This window comes from Cebus imitator, unplaced genomic scaffold (assembly GCF_001604975.1).
Source record: "Cebus imitator isolate Cc_AM_T3 unplaced genomic scaffold, Cebus_imitator-1.0 Scaffold162, whole genome shotgun sequence".
NCBI lineage: Eukaryota > Metazoa > Chordata > Mammalia > Primates > Cebidae > Cebus > Cebus imitator.
Genome location: NW_016107477.1, coordinates 826,050 through 845,012, shown reverse-complemented (window position 1 = coordinate 845,012; position 18,963 = coordinate 826,050). Strand labels below are relative to the sequence as shown.

The 18,963-nt window shown below is 46.3% G+C and overlaps 1 protein-coding gene across 2 annotated transcripts in view; it reads left to right on the top strand.

Moving 5' to 3' along the window:
- The window catches only part of L3MBTL4 (L3MBTL histone methyl-lysine binding protein 4), a 461,506-nt gene that overhangs the window by 432,788 nt on the left and 9,755 nt on the right, over positions 1 to 18,963 (top strand). For both annotated transcript variants that reach the window (XM_017543913.2, XM_037744036.1), the window contains one exon: positions 13,893 to 14,062. In XM_017543913.2, coding sequence (XP_017399402.1) covers positions 13,893 to 14,062 — 170 coding nt within the window. The remainder of the gene's footprint in view (positions 1 to 13,892; positions 14,063 to 18,963) is intronic.

The following is an 18,963-nucleotide window of genomic DNA, read 5'->3' as shown; positions in this document are numbered from 1 at the left end:
TATTTCACTGGCAGTGATTCGGTTATCCAAGACTGGGTAGTCTTTAAGCATTTGCTCCTTAAAACCTAACTGCATTCTAGTGAAACCACGTCCACAATGGCTATTCCTCAAGTAGAAAGTAGCCATGTAGAGAAAATTACTGATTCCAAATGCAGTTATTTTCCACAGCAGTGTAAAACAGGTTTTGATACAAGTGTCTTGTACTTCAGAAAGAGGCTTACCATATCGTTACAAGTAAGGAGTTCCCTTCATGCTGGAAACGAAAGCCTTAGTTTACAAGACTGTGTTTGCTTGTGATGTGAGCAACTTGAGGCTCCCTTAACAAAATCGCATCTGTTTTCATATTACTGTCCGTGGTAGCAGTAAAGACCCAAGGACATTGTCATCTTTCTGCTGAGGTAATGAAGCCTTCAGCCTGTTTCTTCAATGGCTCCTTGTTACTGGAATTTCTGATGTGATAGCTTCAAACCAGTAACTAAGAAATAATTACTTAGTAGTTATATTTACTAATATGGATAAAAAATATAATTTTCAAATTCTACATCTTGATATATTCACATAAGTTGAAAACCATAGTAAATTAATTAATTTCAGAGTAAATCATATCATCTCTCATTCCTTTTAAGTAAGTATATGTGTGATGAATGTAGTAGCTTTGATCCAATCTCTTAGACTTTTTTAAAAATAGCAATGAGATAGACGTCATTTTAAAAGATATTATGAGTATAAAATTAGCATCTGAAACGAACTAATTTACAGCACGTTTCTCAATGTGTATTTTCTAAAAGTATGCCATTAACTCTGTACTGGGCATTTTCCATGACCTCTGGAAGTCTTTATGAAACCCAGGTTTCTGAATGGCTCTGTCTGAGATTCCTCTGCTTCTGTGCTTCCTCAAAAAATTCTAATTGAAAGGTGTGAATTTCATGTAACAGAGACCTTGCTTCAGACTAATTGAACGTTCTTGGCTCCTATGCTGACATGTCATGAAGAAATAACCTCTGGGTGTGTCCGCAGCTTGGCAGCCCTGGGAAGTCTATTCTGCAGCGTAAAGAAAGCCAGTGGCTAGATGAAGAGACCAGATTGTTTAGGCCGTCTATCAAGTGTAAGAAAAGGACGGGTGGCAGGAGCCCTGCCAAAGTGCAGGGGAGTGGGCATCCTGTGTGGGAAGCGGGAGTGCAGGTCTCACTCAGGTGGGACCTCAGAGCTCCACTGGCGGGACTCTCTCTTTTTAGATAGGAGGTTGAAATGCAACATGTAAGGGCTAATTCCATTTCTTCATTATCCCTTTGCTTTATAATTTGTTCTTTAATTTGTGCAAGTTACTCGTTCCTGCCATTTAAACATTTCAAGTGTTTTGTTTCTGTTCGTCCTTTTTTTTTTCCCAAAACACACACACACACACACACACACACACACACGGAGAATATTAAAAGTTTTTTGTTCTTTTGAATGTTGATAAATTGAAAAAAGATACAGTGTCTGTACATATTGGCATCAGGAGATATTTATTCTAGAAGAGAATAACAGCTGACTGAATAGAACAGCTTTTGTGTGACTTGGAACTGTAGTTTCTTTTTTAAAAAATATGTATATTTTTTGAGATGAGATCTCACTTTGTTGCTCAGGCTGGAGTATGATGGCACAATCACAGCTCACTGCAACCTCAAACTTCTGAACTCAAGTGATCTTTTGCGTGTCTTCTAAGTAGATGGGGTTACAAGCAAGGGCCATCAAGCCTCTCTTTTTTTTTTTTTTTTTTTTCAAAGATAGGAATCTCACTATGTTGCCCAGGCTGGTCTTAAACTCCTGGTTTCAAGGAATCCTCCTACTTTGGCCACCCAAAGCCCTGGAATTACAAGTATGAACCACTGCACCTAGCCCTTGGAACTTAGTTTGCGGCAGGACCTGAATCCCATAATGAAAAGCACAGAGCCTTTTGCATGTTTGATCTTATTTCAGAGCAAGTCAACCTTCTTAAAAGTTGGTGTCATTTACTGTTTCGTTTTCATAATTCTAATAATTTTTAAAGAAAAGACTGAAGTCTGTGAAACACTAAGAATATTCATTTCTTCTTTTACTTGTATAACAAAAAAGACTAGCCTTAATTTTATTTTCTGTTTGACCCATGTATTGTCCAATCATCACAGCCCACTGTGCTTGCTGTATGTAATTATCAGGAGGTGAGACCAGGCCAAGGAGCCCAGAGAACACCCAGGGGTAATTGGTGGGAGGGTAGTGCACGCCAGCATGTGTGAGTACACACATTTGATTTGTGTGAACAGAGGGAAACATGAAAAACAGGCAGGAGGGGCTCCTCAGAAAGCTAAGCAGTGGGAAATCTGGTGTGGGCACAGACACCTGGGCATGCTTCCCCAAGAAGCACGGCCAGCCATTGCCGTCCTCCGCCTCGCTAGTCTTGGTGTGTGAGGGAGGGAACACAAATCAGCCCAGGCCAACTCATCCTGTGTGCACTGCTGCGTCTGGCTTCTCTGCAAAGCCAGGAAAATGCTGGAAATATGCACAACTCCTACAAGAAGAAAATAGCCCACGAGCTACTTCTTCATTGAGTTTGCCCAAAAGTGAAATGTGGAAAGAAGTGCACAGGCCAGGTGTGGTGGCTCACGCCTGTAATCCCAGTACTTTAGGAGGCCAAGGCGGGCAGATCACCTGAGGTCAGGAGTTCGAGACCAGCTTGGCCAACAGGACGAAACCCTGTCTCTACTAAAAATACAAAAATTATCCGGGCGTGGTGGTGCATGCCTATAATACCAGCTACTCAGGCAACAGAGGCAGGAGATCACTTGAAACTGGGAGGCAGAGGCTTGCAGTGAGCTGAGATTGTGACATTGCAATCCAGCCTGGGCGACAAGAGCAAAACTCCGTCTCAAAAACAAAAAGTGTACAAACCAATTTATTTATATGTTTTCCACAGAAGAATCACAAGTAGACAATGTGATGTACACCTGAGACAGCGGTGCTTGGTTTCAGCTCCTGGGGGGCAGCCTGGCTTCTCACTCCCCCAGAGTGGGAGGGACGACACGTGGCCTTAGGCCTAGGAGAGTTTCTGCTGAGAAGCAGGAAGAGCTGTCTGCAGGGTGCAGGGAGCACATAAGCCTGTGACAACAGGTGGCTCCCAAGACAAGCCACTTGGCCCTGAGAGCACCCCACGACGCAGGCTGACTTCTCTAACTCTGTCTGTCAGCACGTTAGCCCCTCCATAAGGGGAGCCCTCGGCGGTACCTGGGAACCAGCATCTGTGCTGAGCTATGTACCAGGGACAAGGCAGCTTTCTGTGCTAGGGGCGAGCAGGATGAGCAACAGCCCCGTTTTCCCATAGAGGTGGGTGTGGCTCCTGAAAGGGGGCGTATACCTTTGCTTCCTGCTGGGCATTGCTGAGGTGGTTACCATTTCTGTAGCCTAAGGTGCTCCTTTGACCAGGTCTCCAAGAGTCCCATGTAGGATCCCTGGAAGCAATGTTTATTTTGAGGTAAATCTGACTATACCTCCAGGGACCTGTCTTGAGATTCAGATGCTGAGTATTGCAACACAGAGGCTTGCCTTGCTAAAGAGGGACAACCCTGTCTTTTTAGGATGATCAGGCCACACCCTGCCCCCAAAGTGTGATTTCTGCCTGTCACCTTCTAAACAGGAATGTACAGGCAGTGTGAGAAATAACCCACTCTTGAATGACTGGAGGAAAAGAACGTCCCTGATGTGCCAGGCTCTAGGGTCAGCACCCCAACTCCACTCTGGGCTGCTGAATCGCTTCTGTCAAGTTACGCTGGTGTCTCTGAGACTGACATGTTATTTGTCAGAGAGGGCTAACAGCACCATCTTTCATGAAGTCACGTGGAGTGAATTAAACAGATGATTAAGAGTGGCCGCAGCACAGGCTTGTTCCCTGGCCCCTGGCAGGGATCATTCCATTTGATCCCATCCTTGTCATTCTGATTGTGCTCTCCTGGATAACAGGTACAGTGCTATGCCCTGGGCTGGCTGTGCATCAACATGAGCCTGGGAACCTTGGAGACACACTGGACCTCAGGATTCTTTTCAGTCAGGGCTCTCTCTGATCAAGTTGACCCCTGCGGACCCTCTGCTCAAATGTTGTGTCCAGGGGTTGGGAATGGGGTGGCCCAGAGAGAAGGGAGTCACAGTCCATGAGGCATTCATTCATAGATGGACAGAGTGGGGAGCTCCAGGCTTTCCTTCATCCAAGAACGATCTGCTCTTTTACCCCTTCCCAAGAGTTATTCCTGCCCTGCTGGTTTTCAGCGAACAGCTGTTGAGCTCCTCTGTGTACCAGGTGATGTGCCAGGGAGTGGAGGTTACCAAGACAAATAGAATAGGGTGTCTGTCCTCCCAGTGGTAGGTCGTGCTGCGATTTTAAGGTTGATAATTTACATTCGTTCACCTGCCCCTTCCGCTGTGGGAGCTGGGAGAATGGCATGCAGACCTGCTCCCGCTTTTCACCAGTTGCACAGCACTCCGCCCTAGGCCTGGATGCCCATATGACTGCTGTGAACTCAGGGCTTACTCCCATATCCTTCAGCTCCTCTCAACCAGTGCTACTGTCGGAGTTGAAGGACAATTAAACCATGTCCCCGGGCCCTGTAATGTCTTCTTTTGTGGCCTATTCACAGGTGTATAAAGCGGTAAGGCCTTTCAGTTTTGTGAATGTCCAGTCCAGCAGGGCTTGCTGCTCAGTATCTGCATGTGGAGAGCAGGGTAGGAAGTCACCAGCGGGGAGGATGCCTACAAAGAAGAAACTTCAAAAGTGGAGCCACTGTAGGTGCCTGGTCAGGTTGATACTGGTGTCCATTCAGGGATGGTCTCCCCTCTGCCAGTAAAGGAAACTGGTCTTGCAAAAGGTCTAAAAATACATGCTGGGTGATTATGTTGTGGTAGCAATCAAAATGAAGTAATTAATGATGTCTCAAGCTGTGTGAAGTAGATATTAAACTAAAAGGTTGCTCTCTGGCCATCAAAAAATAAGCAGCATGGAAGTCTTGTATTGGATGACCAACCTATCAAAAGTTACTACGGATTTTTCTGCACTTTTGTGAAGTCACCGGGGATATCTGCTCCTTGAATATCAGATTGAGGAGTGAGGAAGATTTCATGTCACAATTTCCAGCCTTTCAGCAATGAGTATATTTGGCAAGTAAGACACCACGGGATAAAAACTGATTGTTCTCACAGGCGCAGAGTAAGTCAGCATTTGCCACTGCCTTATCTGTCCCTGTAGTACAGATCCTCAGAAGGCGCCACAGTCCCATTATGTGTTAAGCTCCCGTGCTACGCTGGCCCGTGTGTCAGGTTTGCGCTCTGCCATGGGACTCTGGGGATGAATTGGAAATGCCTGCCCTTGACTTCTAACTCTGTTCATGGGGGCTGAAAAAACAAATGGACAATTTCCATAAAGGGCAGCCAGTGGCAGGGTACTCAGGGGCGGCCCTGGGGAGGCAGGGCTTACCTCCTCCCCATCTGAGGGAGGCCACCGAGGGTGATGAGGCCTGAGGGTGGCAAGGAGTCTGCGCCCAGCCCAAGTGCTTTGGCCAGGGCCTGTGCACCCAGAACACTAGCCTCTGGGTCTAGAGAACCCTAAAGATAGACTTCCTGGGGCTGGGGACCCCTTAAAAGAGTGCTTGCTGGAACACATCGATGGCAGGGACTCAAACCCTCCCCTCAGGAATGAAACCTGGAGGCTGAGCCCCTTCATAGAGTCGTGACTGCCTCCTGCTCTAGAAAGTGTCTTATCTGCCACTTCCCTGCATATTAAGTGACTTATTCCCTAAAGATTCTACTGTGTTTGGCAATCAGCCCCTTGCAAGAGCCTGTGTGGGAGCAGCAAGGCGCAGGGAGCCGGACACTCTGGGCCAGTCAGCCTGAGTGGGAGAAGCACAGAGGACAGGGGAGGCCATGGCAGCCCCTGGGGGAGGGAGGGAGCAGGCTCAGTTCCTGGATGGAGCCAAGGAAAGAGACATGCATGGGAGAATGGAAAACTCTGGGGCCTAGGTTGGGTACCTGCTGAGGAAATCATGAGGAGATGGAGGCCCTCCTGGAGGAGTAGCCGCAGCATTCAGGGAGGAACCGGGCACCACAGGGCACATGCCCACCTGGGAGGGGTCCTCTCAGTCCTCAGAGATGCCACGGTGAGGAGGAGGCAGTGGGGCAGAGGCTGGCCTGAGTGCAGAGGGACCACTTCTCCCTGGATGAGGGAGCGGGACTGAGGTGGGAAGGTTACCCATTGAGAACTGTTGTACAGCCTGACAGCTGGAACCCCAAGGAGCTGGCCGCCCCTGGAGGTTGGAAAAGAATGCCTGAAAGGTGCTCTCTGGAGTCCAGAGACTCGTAAGCTTCGCTGCCTCAGTCTGCCCTGCCAGGACCCAAGCCCTGGTAAGGAAAGAGCAGCTGGGTTCCCACACACTCCTGTAGCATTGAGTGATTTGGGGTTGGGCAGCCACACGTTTGGAGAAAGTGGCTCTAAATCTGAACAGTTCCTAACCTAGTTTTGAAAGTCATTCTTCGCTTTTGTAGTAAATGAAAAATGTCCCTACCTTCTGGCATGCACGCGTTCATTCAGTCATTCCCTCATCCACTCATTCATGTGTCATTCAGCCATTCACTCATCCACTCAGTAGGATGGCTCATAGTCTCAGGGCCAACAAAGCACGGAGCCAACACAAGCACCCAGGTCACCCCCCAGACAGTCCCTTCCACTCCTCTAGACTGTCCATGACCTCCCATCTTCGTGCCTTCTGTTATTGGGTTTCTGGGGTAGGGTAAAATCCAGGCTACTCAAGCCCTATTATCATTACTCCACTAGAGTCATGTTAATTAGATCCAGCCATCGAGCCTCTTCCTGCTCCCAGGTGGGTCTGGAGAGCGGCCATGGGCTCAGCATTCTTTTGGACACACACTGTCCCAGTAGAAACAGAATGCCGACCACATAAGGAGTTTAAAAGTTTCTATTGGCCATATTTAACATAATCAGAAGAAATAAGTAAAATTAGTTTTAACGACATATTCTATTTCACCCAATAGATCCAAAATATCATTTCAGCATGTAAATCAAGATTCAAAAAATTATTAAGGAGATATTTTACACCCTGTTCTTTGCCACTACGTGATCAAAATCCAGGACGTACTATAGCACATCTCAGTTTGCAGGCTTTACATTTCAGGGGCTCCGTCGTGTGGCTAGTGGTTACTGTTATTGTACAGTATGCAGAGCTAGGGCATCCAACGCTCTTCATTCAACTTCTAACCCTCTTGATAGCCCACTGGGCAGTGGAAAATCTTTGACTCTTGTGTGCGTCATCTCCCATATTTATATAAAATCAATTAAGAGACAGCTGGTGATGAGGGAAGACCAATAGTTAAAATTAGAAAACACTGCAGATATCCGTGTATGAATTCTAAACAATAAGGGTATGAGAAATAGAAGACAGTGCAGCAGACAGGCCAAGCACGTGTCTGAGGAGCAATATGATTTGGCATCTAAGAAACAGCATGTGCTGAGTGCCTGCTGTCAGAGAGACGAGCGTTCCCGAGGAGCTCCTGTTCCCATACAGAAATAGACAGTTGTCCTGCCCATCATGGCGAGGCCACTCTTGTTCTGCTTTTTACTTTTGTTTTGGAGATAAAGAAATGAAAAAGAAGAGGGACTGAGTAGACTCAGAAGCATCAAAATCCAGAGAAGATGCAGCTGAGAAATGACAGCTCCAAGCATGTTCAGTACACAGGGCATGAAAACAGGTGATCATGGGAAGAAAGCAATGTTCCCAGGTGAACAGCCATCTCTGAACATTTCCTTGCTTCTCCAGTGGAATTCACTATGAGAGTACAGGACCTGGACGAGTAACTTCTCAGTCAGTGCCAGGCCAATTGATGGGACTCGGTCAGTGACTGCCACAGATTACACAGTGGGTGAGAATAATCACATAATTGGATTTGGGGACTGACTGCATTTTTTAAAAATTTCCTCCTTTTTGCCACAGAGAACACAGTAAAACTGTTACCCCTTTCATTGAAGAGAAGGTTACTTGTGAAATGGGTCTCCATTTTTAGTGGGATTAAAAATAACTCAAGGCCCAGTCATGCAGACTGTGGTGTACCATTTATGACTCACTTGCTTCAGTTTTGTTTTATGAGGCTTTTGTGAAGAAACAGCCATATTTTTAAAGAACATTTCCATAAAGGGTTTTCCTTCTCATTTGTCAGGGTAGAGCAGAAGTGGGAAGGATGAGTGAGAGGGCAGAGAAGAAATCAAGGACCTACCTTTAAGTTATTTGCAGACAAATTAAAATCCTTTAGTCTTTAAAAGCTTTTCTTCCTCTCCTTTTTTAAAAAAAGAAAGAAACAGGGTCTCTCTCTGTCACCCAAACTGGGATGCTGTGGTGCAATCATAACTCACTGCAGCTTCAACCTCCTGAGCTCAACTGATCCTCCTGCCTCAGCCTCCCAAGTAGCTGGACTACAGGTGCATGCCACCATGCCCAGCTATTTTTTTTTTTTTTGTAGAAATGGGGTCTCACTGTGTTGTCGAGGCTGGTCTTGAACTCCAGACCACAAGCAGTCCTCCTGCCTTTGCCTCCCAAAGTGCTGGGATTACAGGTATGAGCCACTGCACCTCGTCAAATACTTTCCTTTTTAAACTGTGGAATGGGAAGCAGACGGTGCTGTGCCTTGTGTCACAAGTCTTTTGGTCATTTCACTGGAAAGGCAGCTCGAGGTCACACGCTGTCCACTACTGGCTGTTCTGGCTGTCTCAGGCCCCCTGGAAAAGATTGGCCTTTTCCTGGCTGTGGAGTTCTGACTTTTAAAGTGACCTTGCATCTCATCAGGGAATCACCTGGATTCCAGCATGTTGTTTATTGCCTCTGCAGAAAGGGTAATGACTTATCTTTGGAGATGGATTACTCCTCTCTGAGTGTTGCTAGACTCAAGAACCATGGCCAAGTCTTCCAGTGCTGTGGTCCAGGGCCTCTTGGGACCCTACAGCTGGACACAGAGCTGAACATGTTGGCCTTGGAAACTTGAAGGTACAGCTCATCTCTGAGCATCTTGAATGAAATCATTAAACACTTTGTCATTCATATATATATATACATATATATGTATATATATATTTTTTTCTCAAATGGAGTCTCACTCTTGCCAGGCTAGAGGGCAGTGGCGCAATCTCAGCTCACTGCAACCTCTGCTTCCCAGTTACAAGCGATTCTCCTGCCTCAGCCTCCCGGTTATCTGGTCCCACCACCTTGCCCAGCTAATTTTTGTATTTTTAGTAGAGATGGGATTTCACCATGTTGGCCAGGATGGTCTCGATCTCTTGACCTTGTGATCCTCCCGCCTTGGCATCCCGAAGTGTTAGAATTACAGGCATGAGTCACCACACTTGGCCTCATCATATATTTTTTAAAGGCCATAAAATCCAAAAGAAACACCCACTGCAAGAAAAATGGTAGCAAAACAACTCTTTCAACCAAACCCCCAAATGACAAACCACTGAAGTTACAAGTTTTGTGTATTCTGTTTTCTGGAAGGAGAAGGCATCCTACATGTAAGGATATCTCTATTTATTGTCATGTTGGTGTTAGAGGCAAAGGCGGTATTGCATATCCATTTCATTTTCTGGTGCAAAGGACATTTTGATTAATTAAGATGTTAAAACCTCCAGTAGGAGGGCTGCTTTTGCTGGCTGAATTTCCTTGGCTGACTTTTAGGGGAGCTGGGCAGGAGTCATGACTGCAGTGAGGTCATGCAACTGGGAAGCATCTCATGTCCCTCAGCTGTGTTAGGTGGAAACAGGGCTGTGATGCCAGCTCTGGTGGATGAAGTACACAGTGACCCTTCTGCCCTGTCATTGTGGCAAACATCCTTATCAAATCTGGAAGGTTCAGTTTACTCAAAGTGCCCCAAGACAGAAGAATCTGATTCGTCTGATTTATGAGAATGGTTTCTGGGAATAATATATGCCTTCATCATCAGCTTATGTTCTTTAATTTATTAAAAAAGTTTTAGTGAGTATCTGATATGACATAAACCATGCTGGGCTTTGTAAAAAGTTAAAATCAGTGTATTTGCATGTGACGAAAATTTATGCAAATTTTAAGTGCATGTTTTCAAAAGTCTAATTTTATGCACAGAATTTAAAATAATGCAAATCACCCTAAATTTTAAAAGCCTGTCAAGAGTCACATAATTTCCAAGCTGGCAGGCCGAGAGCATTTTAGCATCTAACACGGTTGCCACACGCCAGCAGCAGGCTGCCTGGGAAGCAGATGTCCACTCTGCAGTGGCAGATCTCACTTCCTTCCACTAGGACTTAGTGATTTCACTGACCACCGCATGGTCACTCCAGGACCACTCAGGTGTGAAATCTGAACACGGCCCTCAAGATCCTGAATCTCAGTCTGGACTTCGGATTTTGTAAGTTTCAGGCACATCCAGCCACACTGGCTTTGGAAGTGGTGTATGTCCCCGCCTTCACTATCGTTACAACTTAATATACCTTTGTAATTTATAACAGTAACATAATATCTGACACATATTGAACATGTTATATACTGGGAGTTGTCCAAATCACAACAACTCAATGAGGTATAAGTTCTCTTCTTATTCTATTCTATTTTTTGTCCCCCTCCTAGTACCCTGTTTTAGAGATAGAAAACTTTGATACGTAGAAATTAAGTACCTCATCCCAGGTCATTCAGCTGTGATGTGGGGAAATCACCAGGCCATGCTTCTGAGGCAAGTACATGCAAACATTTTTTCAGCTAGACCTGACTATCCCACCCCAAAATCATAAGCTGTTGAAGACATTAGACTAGGTAAAGGGTACAAAGAAGGCAACACAACCACCACAAAGCACTTGCCAAATGCAAATTAGTCTTGTATTGTGTTAATTTAGAATTAGACCTCTTCCCTTTATCAATCCTGACCTCAAGAGATTTGCAGATTGCAGTTGAGGTGGTACCAGCCACTGAGTGTTCATAGCACGCTGGGGACCTTGCTAAGCGCCTCTGCACCTTCTCCTTTTCCCTCCCACCAGCCCTGCATGGCAGACACTGTCACCTCCAGGCATGTCTTAGAGATGACAGACTGATTATTCCAGATTCCCTATCCAGGGACTCCCTCCCTAGACCCACTTATGTGTTTTTGAGTTTTCAAAAGCTCAGCTTTCAAACTTTCTGTCTCGTGATGTACAATGGATACAGTAAAATTAATAATCATAAAACACCATCTGTATTCAGCATATAACGGATTCTGGCAAGCATTTCCCAAAACTTGCGGTTGCAGATAAACAGACATAAGTCCTTATGCCCAGTGAAAACTCTGAACCCCAGGTGGGGGGTCTACAGCCAACAAGTGCCTGAAGATCTTTTCCCACTGCCCATGGGGGACTCCCTTTGGCGTATAGAACCTATTCCCCACACCATTCATGGATTTTCAAATTCAGTTTTATTCAGGCTTACCTTCAAATAGTTTGATTTAACAGGGACACAGGTAACTGTATTCAAAAGCCACAGATAATATAAAGCCAGCCTGAGTTCAAATGAACAGCATAAAGCTAGAACTCCATCTCTTTCGTTGTCATCTAAAGGCCATCTTGCTACGTGGACTAACTGAAGTTCCCATCTGTCATCTTCTGCAGCCCAGAGCCGTCCCTGAGAGTGGCAAGCAGTGGGCAGAGGAGGCCCAGGACTACTCAGCCACATATTAGGTGTCTTTCCAAGGGTCTGTCCCAGCGCCCAAAGCAGATAATTTGCTTCCAGAATTATGGTGTGGACAATTTTCTTGTTGGGAACACACAGCTTTCCGGCTTTCTTGTGTCCTTTTGTCTTTTACATTTTTAATGACTTCAGCCTTTATTTGTGAATCACAGAAATCTAATCACTATCATTTGACTTCTTTGTTCTTCTAATATATATGATTCATTAATTGTGTCTTTTCAGAGTTCTATGTATTTGGGAAACTACGCATGATTAATTTACCCAGGGCATGCGTTTGAAATACATATATGTTGGGGTTAAGTCCACACTATTTCTGCAAAAACAACTGATGAAGTGATGTGATTATTCTTTTCCAGAATAAAGCCCAGTTTGGGCCCAGATCTTAATCCCTAAGAGTGCAGGGCTTTAACTCCTGGCTTCCCAGGAAAGCTCTTGATCATTTCTATGTCACTGCAATTGCAGACTGACCCTATGACGTTCCTATTATGGGTTTCAGGGGCTTGTTTTGCACATGACCCTTGTCCAGCCTGACAACTTCATTAAAGAACATTCACATTTGCCAACATACTGCCTTTTCAAGGAAGATTTGAAGTTTCCTTTCAGAACCTGCAGGTTTACATACTGTTGTCTGAACTACACAGAAGAGATAACCTATTTACATACTAAAAAGGTCAGTGTTGGACGATCCGCAGTTAGAGATGAATTTGCTGCTGCTTGCACCTGAAGCATAAAAATTGGGGAGAAGCTGGCAATTTTGCTGTCTCTTTTTCTGTGTAGACAGCAAACGCTGGTAAATATGAGGATGACTGTTCGGATCCACGAGTGTGATATTATACAGAGAAGCCCAGTGATGGACAAGCTTGCTCATAGTTTAGAAGTTTTCTGATTACTAACGAGTATGTGACTGTGGCCATGCAGGTCAGCCTCACCTACTAAAAGCTGTAATTAATTTGAGGTGGGAATATTTGCATAATGGTTTTTCAGATTTTGTTAGTAAAACACAAACCATCATAATAGATCTTAAATTATGTGACGGCTTATTTAACCTTCTCTTTGCATTACAAAAGGTAGACTTCTGGAGGGCTTAAAACATTTCCTTTCGTGATCTTTTCAAAGCCTCTTCTAATATCAGCAGATTTATTTTGCTAATGCGTGTAGAAAGTATCTTAAAAGACGTCGTTATAATGCCATTGATTTCCTCTGAAATCTCTATAATATTTTTGCTCCTCATCCATTTGTAAATTTAAGCTAAATAATTAGGGAATTGAGATCCATGCCTTTCATGTTGGAGTGTAACACAAGAGTAAAGTCACTTTTGAAGATAGAAAACCAGCACAGAAAACTGTTGATAAGTGTGAAGCTGAAGTGCACTGAGATTCCACCGAGGTCTCACTCCTTGGTTGCAGCAGCTAATCTTGTGCAAACAGCCATTGTCCTCTGTACCTTAGAACCATGGTACTTTCAGAGCTGCTCAGAAAAGAGCACCCCATCTAAGAGTGCCTGTGTGTTAGGGAGGTCATGTCTCAGCTTCGGCTGCTTTCCAACATCCCTGGCTGCCACAGGATGTCACCCCAGCTGTGGTCATGGCGCATTTCTGGGGATCTGCAGCCGCAGCAGCTGGCATCACCCAGCTTCTCATGGGGACCCTTGCTACATGGCATGTTCAGTATCACCCAGGGGATTTATGAAGCCAGATGTGGATGGAGGCTTATTCTGTCTTTAGAGACATGTGAGGCTGCTTCCAGGAAGAAATTATTATTTGTGTATACATACACATCCCAGATGGTTCGGTGTGCCAGTCTGCTTAGTAGTCAAATTCTGCATGGTTCTTTGATTTCTCAGACTCCTGATTTAAGGAGAGATAAGCCAATGGCAGTGACAAACCAGCCCTTCCTTGGCCATCAAGCAGCATCTCATAGAGATTATTTGAATGTGGCTGGCACACAGCCACAGTCTTCTGGGCATGGGTAATATCTGTCTTCTATGACCACTGCTCAAAACCATACTGGTGGCATAGGGCATGCTTGGGGGTGATGCTGTACAATCAGAAGACCCGGGTTCTGGCGGTGTCTGTACTTTCCCTCCCCTGACTTGTGCTTGCTCGCTGGGAGCCTGAGCCTCATCCCCCCTCCCCAACCTCTCTTGCAGAATACTCGGAGGAGCAGGTGCAGCAGGCGCTTCACCAATCAGTGTTCATGTCCACGGTGTCAGCCCACCCTTTCCGGGACCTTCCCCTCGGCAGGGAGCAACACTGCAAGCTGCTTCCAGGCGTGGCTGACATCCAGGCCAGTCAAGTGGCACAATGGACTGTGGATGAGGTGAGTGGAGCTGCTGGGGGCCAGGGCTGGGGTGTGCCTGCTGCTGAGAAATAGCAGAAGGTGCCCACCGACCATTCTCTGATGCCTGGGACAGCGCCCTTTTTCTCTTAGGCATTGCATCTGCTACGTAAACTTGAAAACCCAAATTGGAGGGAGAAGGAAGGCATGATTTTGAGGAGATGAGGACAGCCCACCGCTTACCAAGTTAGTTTTGTAACTCCCCTCTGCAGCCTTATTCCAGTGCCCCCTGAGTCCCAGCACCATCAGCAGGGGCTAATTCAAGCAGAGGGCTGAAGCTTCCCATTCCACATCGCAGATTTAATTCGGGGGAGCACGAATGTGCAAGCATCTGAAGCTTGCATCCCAGCCACGTGTGCTCTGGGAGAGGCACCCAGCACAGGACATCCTGCACCTCAAAGATCCATTTGCCAGTTGCCCTGTGGTTTCATGGGATCCAGGCACACTCATGGCAGAGCAGGGCTCTGCTGTAGATTTGCTCATCCAAAGCTACAAGATGAGCAGGTCCAACTTTGGTTCATTTAGAAAGTATATTTGGTCACAACATTGTATAAAAATGCACAGAGGGGACAAGTTGGATCAGATTTCAATATAAACAAGCCTTACAATATTGGTTATTTTAATTTAACTTTATTATTTTATTTTGGGACAGGGTCTGGCTCTGTTACCGAGGCTGGAGTGTAGTAGCATGATCATAGCTCACTGCAGCCTTGAACTCCTGGACTCAAGCGCCACCTCAACCTCCTGAGTAGCTAGGACTATAAGCATGTGCCACCACACCTGGCTAATGTTTTTTGCTTTGTAGGTATGGGGTCTCACTGTGTTGCCCATGCTGGTCTCGAACTCCTGGCCTCAAGGAATTCTCCCACCTCAGCCTCCCAAAGCACTGGGATTACATGCAGGAGCCACCTTGCCTGCTTCAATATTGGTTATTAATAAGGATCAGTTAAGCCCCGTTGCTTTACAATAATGCTGTAGAAATGCTTCATATTTAAAGCGGTATTATTTAAGGAATGTACCGCTTAACTGTAATTCCTTTTGATAAAGATACTGTTTTCACTAGTCAGGCCTTAGAGAAATTGTTTTTTAAATGAAGGAAAACCCTGTGTCACTCTGAGGGCAAGATTAGAGCTACAGCTAGAGTTAAATTAGTCACACAGTATTCCTGGGGCACTTAGTGCAGTCAACTTAATCTCGGTTTAAGCCCTCCTTCCTAGCCTTGGGCCAAGGAATAGGTGGGCCAAATCCCACCCAGAAATTGGAGCTATTCATTTGAAGCGCCACCTTTTTAAAGCAAGACTGAGAGTGCCTCCTCGGCTCTCCTGTGGCTGGGCTCATGGTCCCTGGCATCTTGCTGTCCCACACAAAAGGATGCCCTGGGAAGAGCAGTGCCAGATTCCAGCCCAGCTCCACTCGCACCAGCATGTGCAGAGCAACAGCGTCCTGATTGTGAGGAATGTGGTGGAGAAGGCAGAATTCTGGGTGTGTCTCTGGCCAGCTTACAACAATCCCTGGCTCCCCGTCGTGCCCTTCGCATACCCTGAAGTCCTTCTTTCTGTCCCTGCCTGCCCCGCCATTCTCACCCTCCCCTCAGGCCCCAGCGAGTCCTCCCTGTTTTCATACTCACACAGTCCCTCCTTCTCCCACTCTCCCCACTGCCAGCAGCAGCCTGGGCTCCATGCTCACCACCTCCTGCAGCCCCTCAGTCTGAGCCAGAGGTCTCTTCCAGCAGGGCACCCATACTCTGACTTGACCCCTTACTCACTTGGTACGACATCTTGAGAACCCCTAGCTACACGCAGCACTTAGGAGACGCCCAGTAAATGTTTGTTGAATGAATGTTGACTGACAAGGAAATCAATTGTGAGCTGAATTTTGAAACAAAAGTGAAATGGATCTAATCAGAAAAAAAGAAGAGAAGCCATTCCAGTTGACGGGGAAACAGAGGAGGTTTCGAGGTTGCATGGAAGTGAGTTTCACCGACGCAGTGATGGCAGATGTGCACTACACCCCATGCAGGCATTAATCATGATAAACCAGCTATGTTAATAGAATGACAGGAAGGCAGACACTCACTTTCTCATTTTACTCATGGGGAAGTTGAGATACCCAGAGTTTAAGTGACTTGCATAAGACCACACAGTTGGAACCAGGCCCTGAGCTGACTTCCTGCCCTCCATGCTTACTGTGGCCCGAAGCACAGAAGAAAGTGACCTAGGATTGGGAGATGGGCCCAGTGTGCAAGGCCTCAGAGGCCAGGCAGAGGGTGTGCATGGCCCACAGTCTGCTGGACGAGCCATTCCGGGTTCTTATGCGGAAAGTCACTTTGTGAAGATGGTGTTTCAGGAAGACGAGAATTGCAGAGATTTACAGAGAGTAAGATGAGAAGTGGAGGAGAAGGAGACACCCAGGAAGTGGAACCATTAGGGCCTGGGTGGGGCGCTGCCAGGAAAAGAACCTGGATTCAACAGACATTTCAAAGGCACAGGCAGTAGCACAGGGAAGATCAGACACAGAAGAAGAAAAACATGAGATGCGCCAAATGCGATTCCATTTATAGTCTCGGCGCTAAACGGTTTAGTACTTAATTGGGGTAATAATAAGTGAGAGCTGAAGGCCCAAAGAAGTCATCTGAAAGAATGGGGAAAGAGTGGTGCCATTAGAAATGAAATCTGGGGGCAGAGTCCAGTTTGGGGGCAGGGGGATGACATGGTGACTTTAGTATTGGACATGTGACTCACGGTTAGCAGTACCTGTGAATCACAGTGGTGGATACAGAGATGCCCCAGTGGACATAACCTCAAGATGGGTGCCCTTAAAGGCTGCAGGCAGAGGGTACCAAGGGGCATTTCCCAAGAGTGTGAGTGTCCAGAGATAAGGTGAGGACGGGTCGGCAGGGCCGCAGTTAGAAAGAGGAAAGGGGCTGCAAAGGGGCACTGACTTCCAGGGAGTCCCTGGAAGCCAGGTGTCAGGGGAAGGTGAAGCCAGAGCATGCAGTGCAGCAGGACAGGTGTCACAGCTGGTCAGGGTTCAAGGCTGGGTTCGCAGAGTTGTGCCTCAGGGAATTTGGAAAAATTATGTACAGTATGTGCATTTTTAATGGATAAGGGCCAGAGCTTGTATCACCTTCTCAGGGGTGCCATTATGCAGAACAGACACCACTGTTAGGGACATTAGCAGTGACTAGGAAATGGGAGGGAGCTCTGATGGGACAGATTTCAAGTGTGGCACTGAACAGAAGCAAAAGCACGAGATTGGGAGGTGATTCAAGGGAAGTAGCTGGTCTAGGTGAAACTGTCATTAGGACTGGGAAGATGTCAGAAGGAAGACCAGAGAAACAGAAGGTGTTAGAAAGATGAGAGCCCCGGCCCTTGGCCCTTTGTTGTGAGTACAGGGGGAATCTCAGCGCTTGCTGCTGGGAGAGGCCTTAGAGCTTTTCTAGATTGAAAATAGCCACGGAAGAGACTAAGTGCCTGGCATACAACGCTCCTGCTCCTGCCTCTTCCATTACCATGACTTCTGTCAGGGTTGCATTCAGGGAAAACCAGTTGCATTCTTCCCTAGCGTTGAGCATTTCTTAGTCTTGCTGTCTCCCTAACCAGATGCCCTGAGGACAAGGACCGTATCCTGAATTTCCTTCCATGTCCTCACACACTACAGCACATTTCCCAGCACCAACAGCGGTCCTCAGGAATAATCTTTGATGGGTTGAAAACACGATCTTTGTGATTGCTATATTTGTATCTTTGAAAATAAGGGAGCCACTTAGAGGTCCCCAGTGAGTACCTACCCATGGCAGAGCGTGAGGCTACTTAGAGAAGCCACAATAAAAATGATGAGCAGGACAGCAATGATGTGAAAGGCAGTTCCGGGCTGAGCTGGACTGGGGGGGCTCAGGGTGCTTTCATGTTTAGTTATTGGAGAGGAGAGTCCACAGCCAAGGACAGGGCGTGTTGGAATGAACTGGGCATCCTTGTATGAGGTGCCCTTCAGCAAGACTTAACACGGGGTGTCTGCAGCAGAAGGCGAAGTGAAAGCACTGCCTCTTTGTCTGCCTTCCTGGCCTGGGAGGAAGACCTCTGCTCTGTTATGACACCTGCGAAGAGAGGCCAGCACTCCGCAGAGCTCTTAACTCCTTTGTTACTGTGTCTGTGTCTCCTAGAGCACTATTTTTCAAAGCACAGGTAGGCTGTGAAGTCAACTTAGTGGTTATAAAATGAAAGACCAGACAAGATGAGAGCACATCATAGGTTATAAGGGTTGTTTGTTGGCTTGCTAAACTTTGGGTAGGGATGCGTGTGCGTATGTGCACATGCGTAGTTATGGACGTGTCAAGTATGTGTCTTACTCTGGATCATGAAACTATCCTATACAAGAGTATAAGCTTTTAAGAGTAGGGACTAATATAGTTTCATACATTTTTATATCTTTTAATCTTGTGCTATCTTATAGCAAAGCATCTTGCAGAGAATAGGTGTTTGACAAATGGTTGAGTGAGTAAATGAGTTCGTGAATGAATGAGCAGGTGGGCTTCATGTAGTCTGTTCCCTGATTCTGCCAGGTATATATGCCTAGGCACACGCAGGCAGGCAGGGCAAGATATGTGGTATGCACGTTTACCACCCTAGGTATGACTCAGTTATGCTCAGTGCACGTATGGGTACTTTTATTTCTCTTATTAAAAAATGCTTCTTAAAGCACCACATATAAATTGCCCTAGCCTCAACCAAGTGCTCCCTAAATGTTCATTAACTTTAAAAGATGACAGTCACTTTAAAAGCAGCCTTTACGCAGGCAGGGGTGCTTTTGAAAAATTCAGGGTACTGCTAACTAAGCAGAGCAGCCTTATGAAATTGGGCCCTTAAAAAAAAGGGCAAATAAAC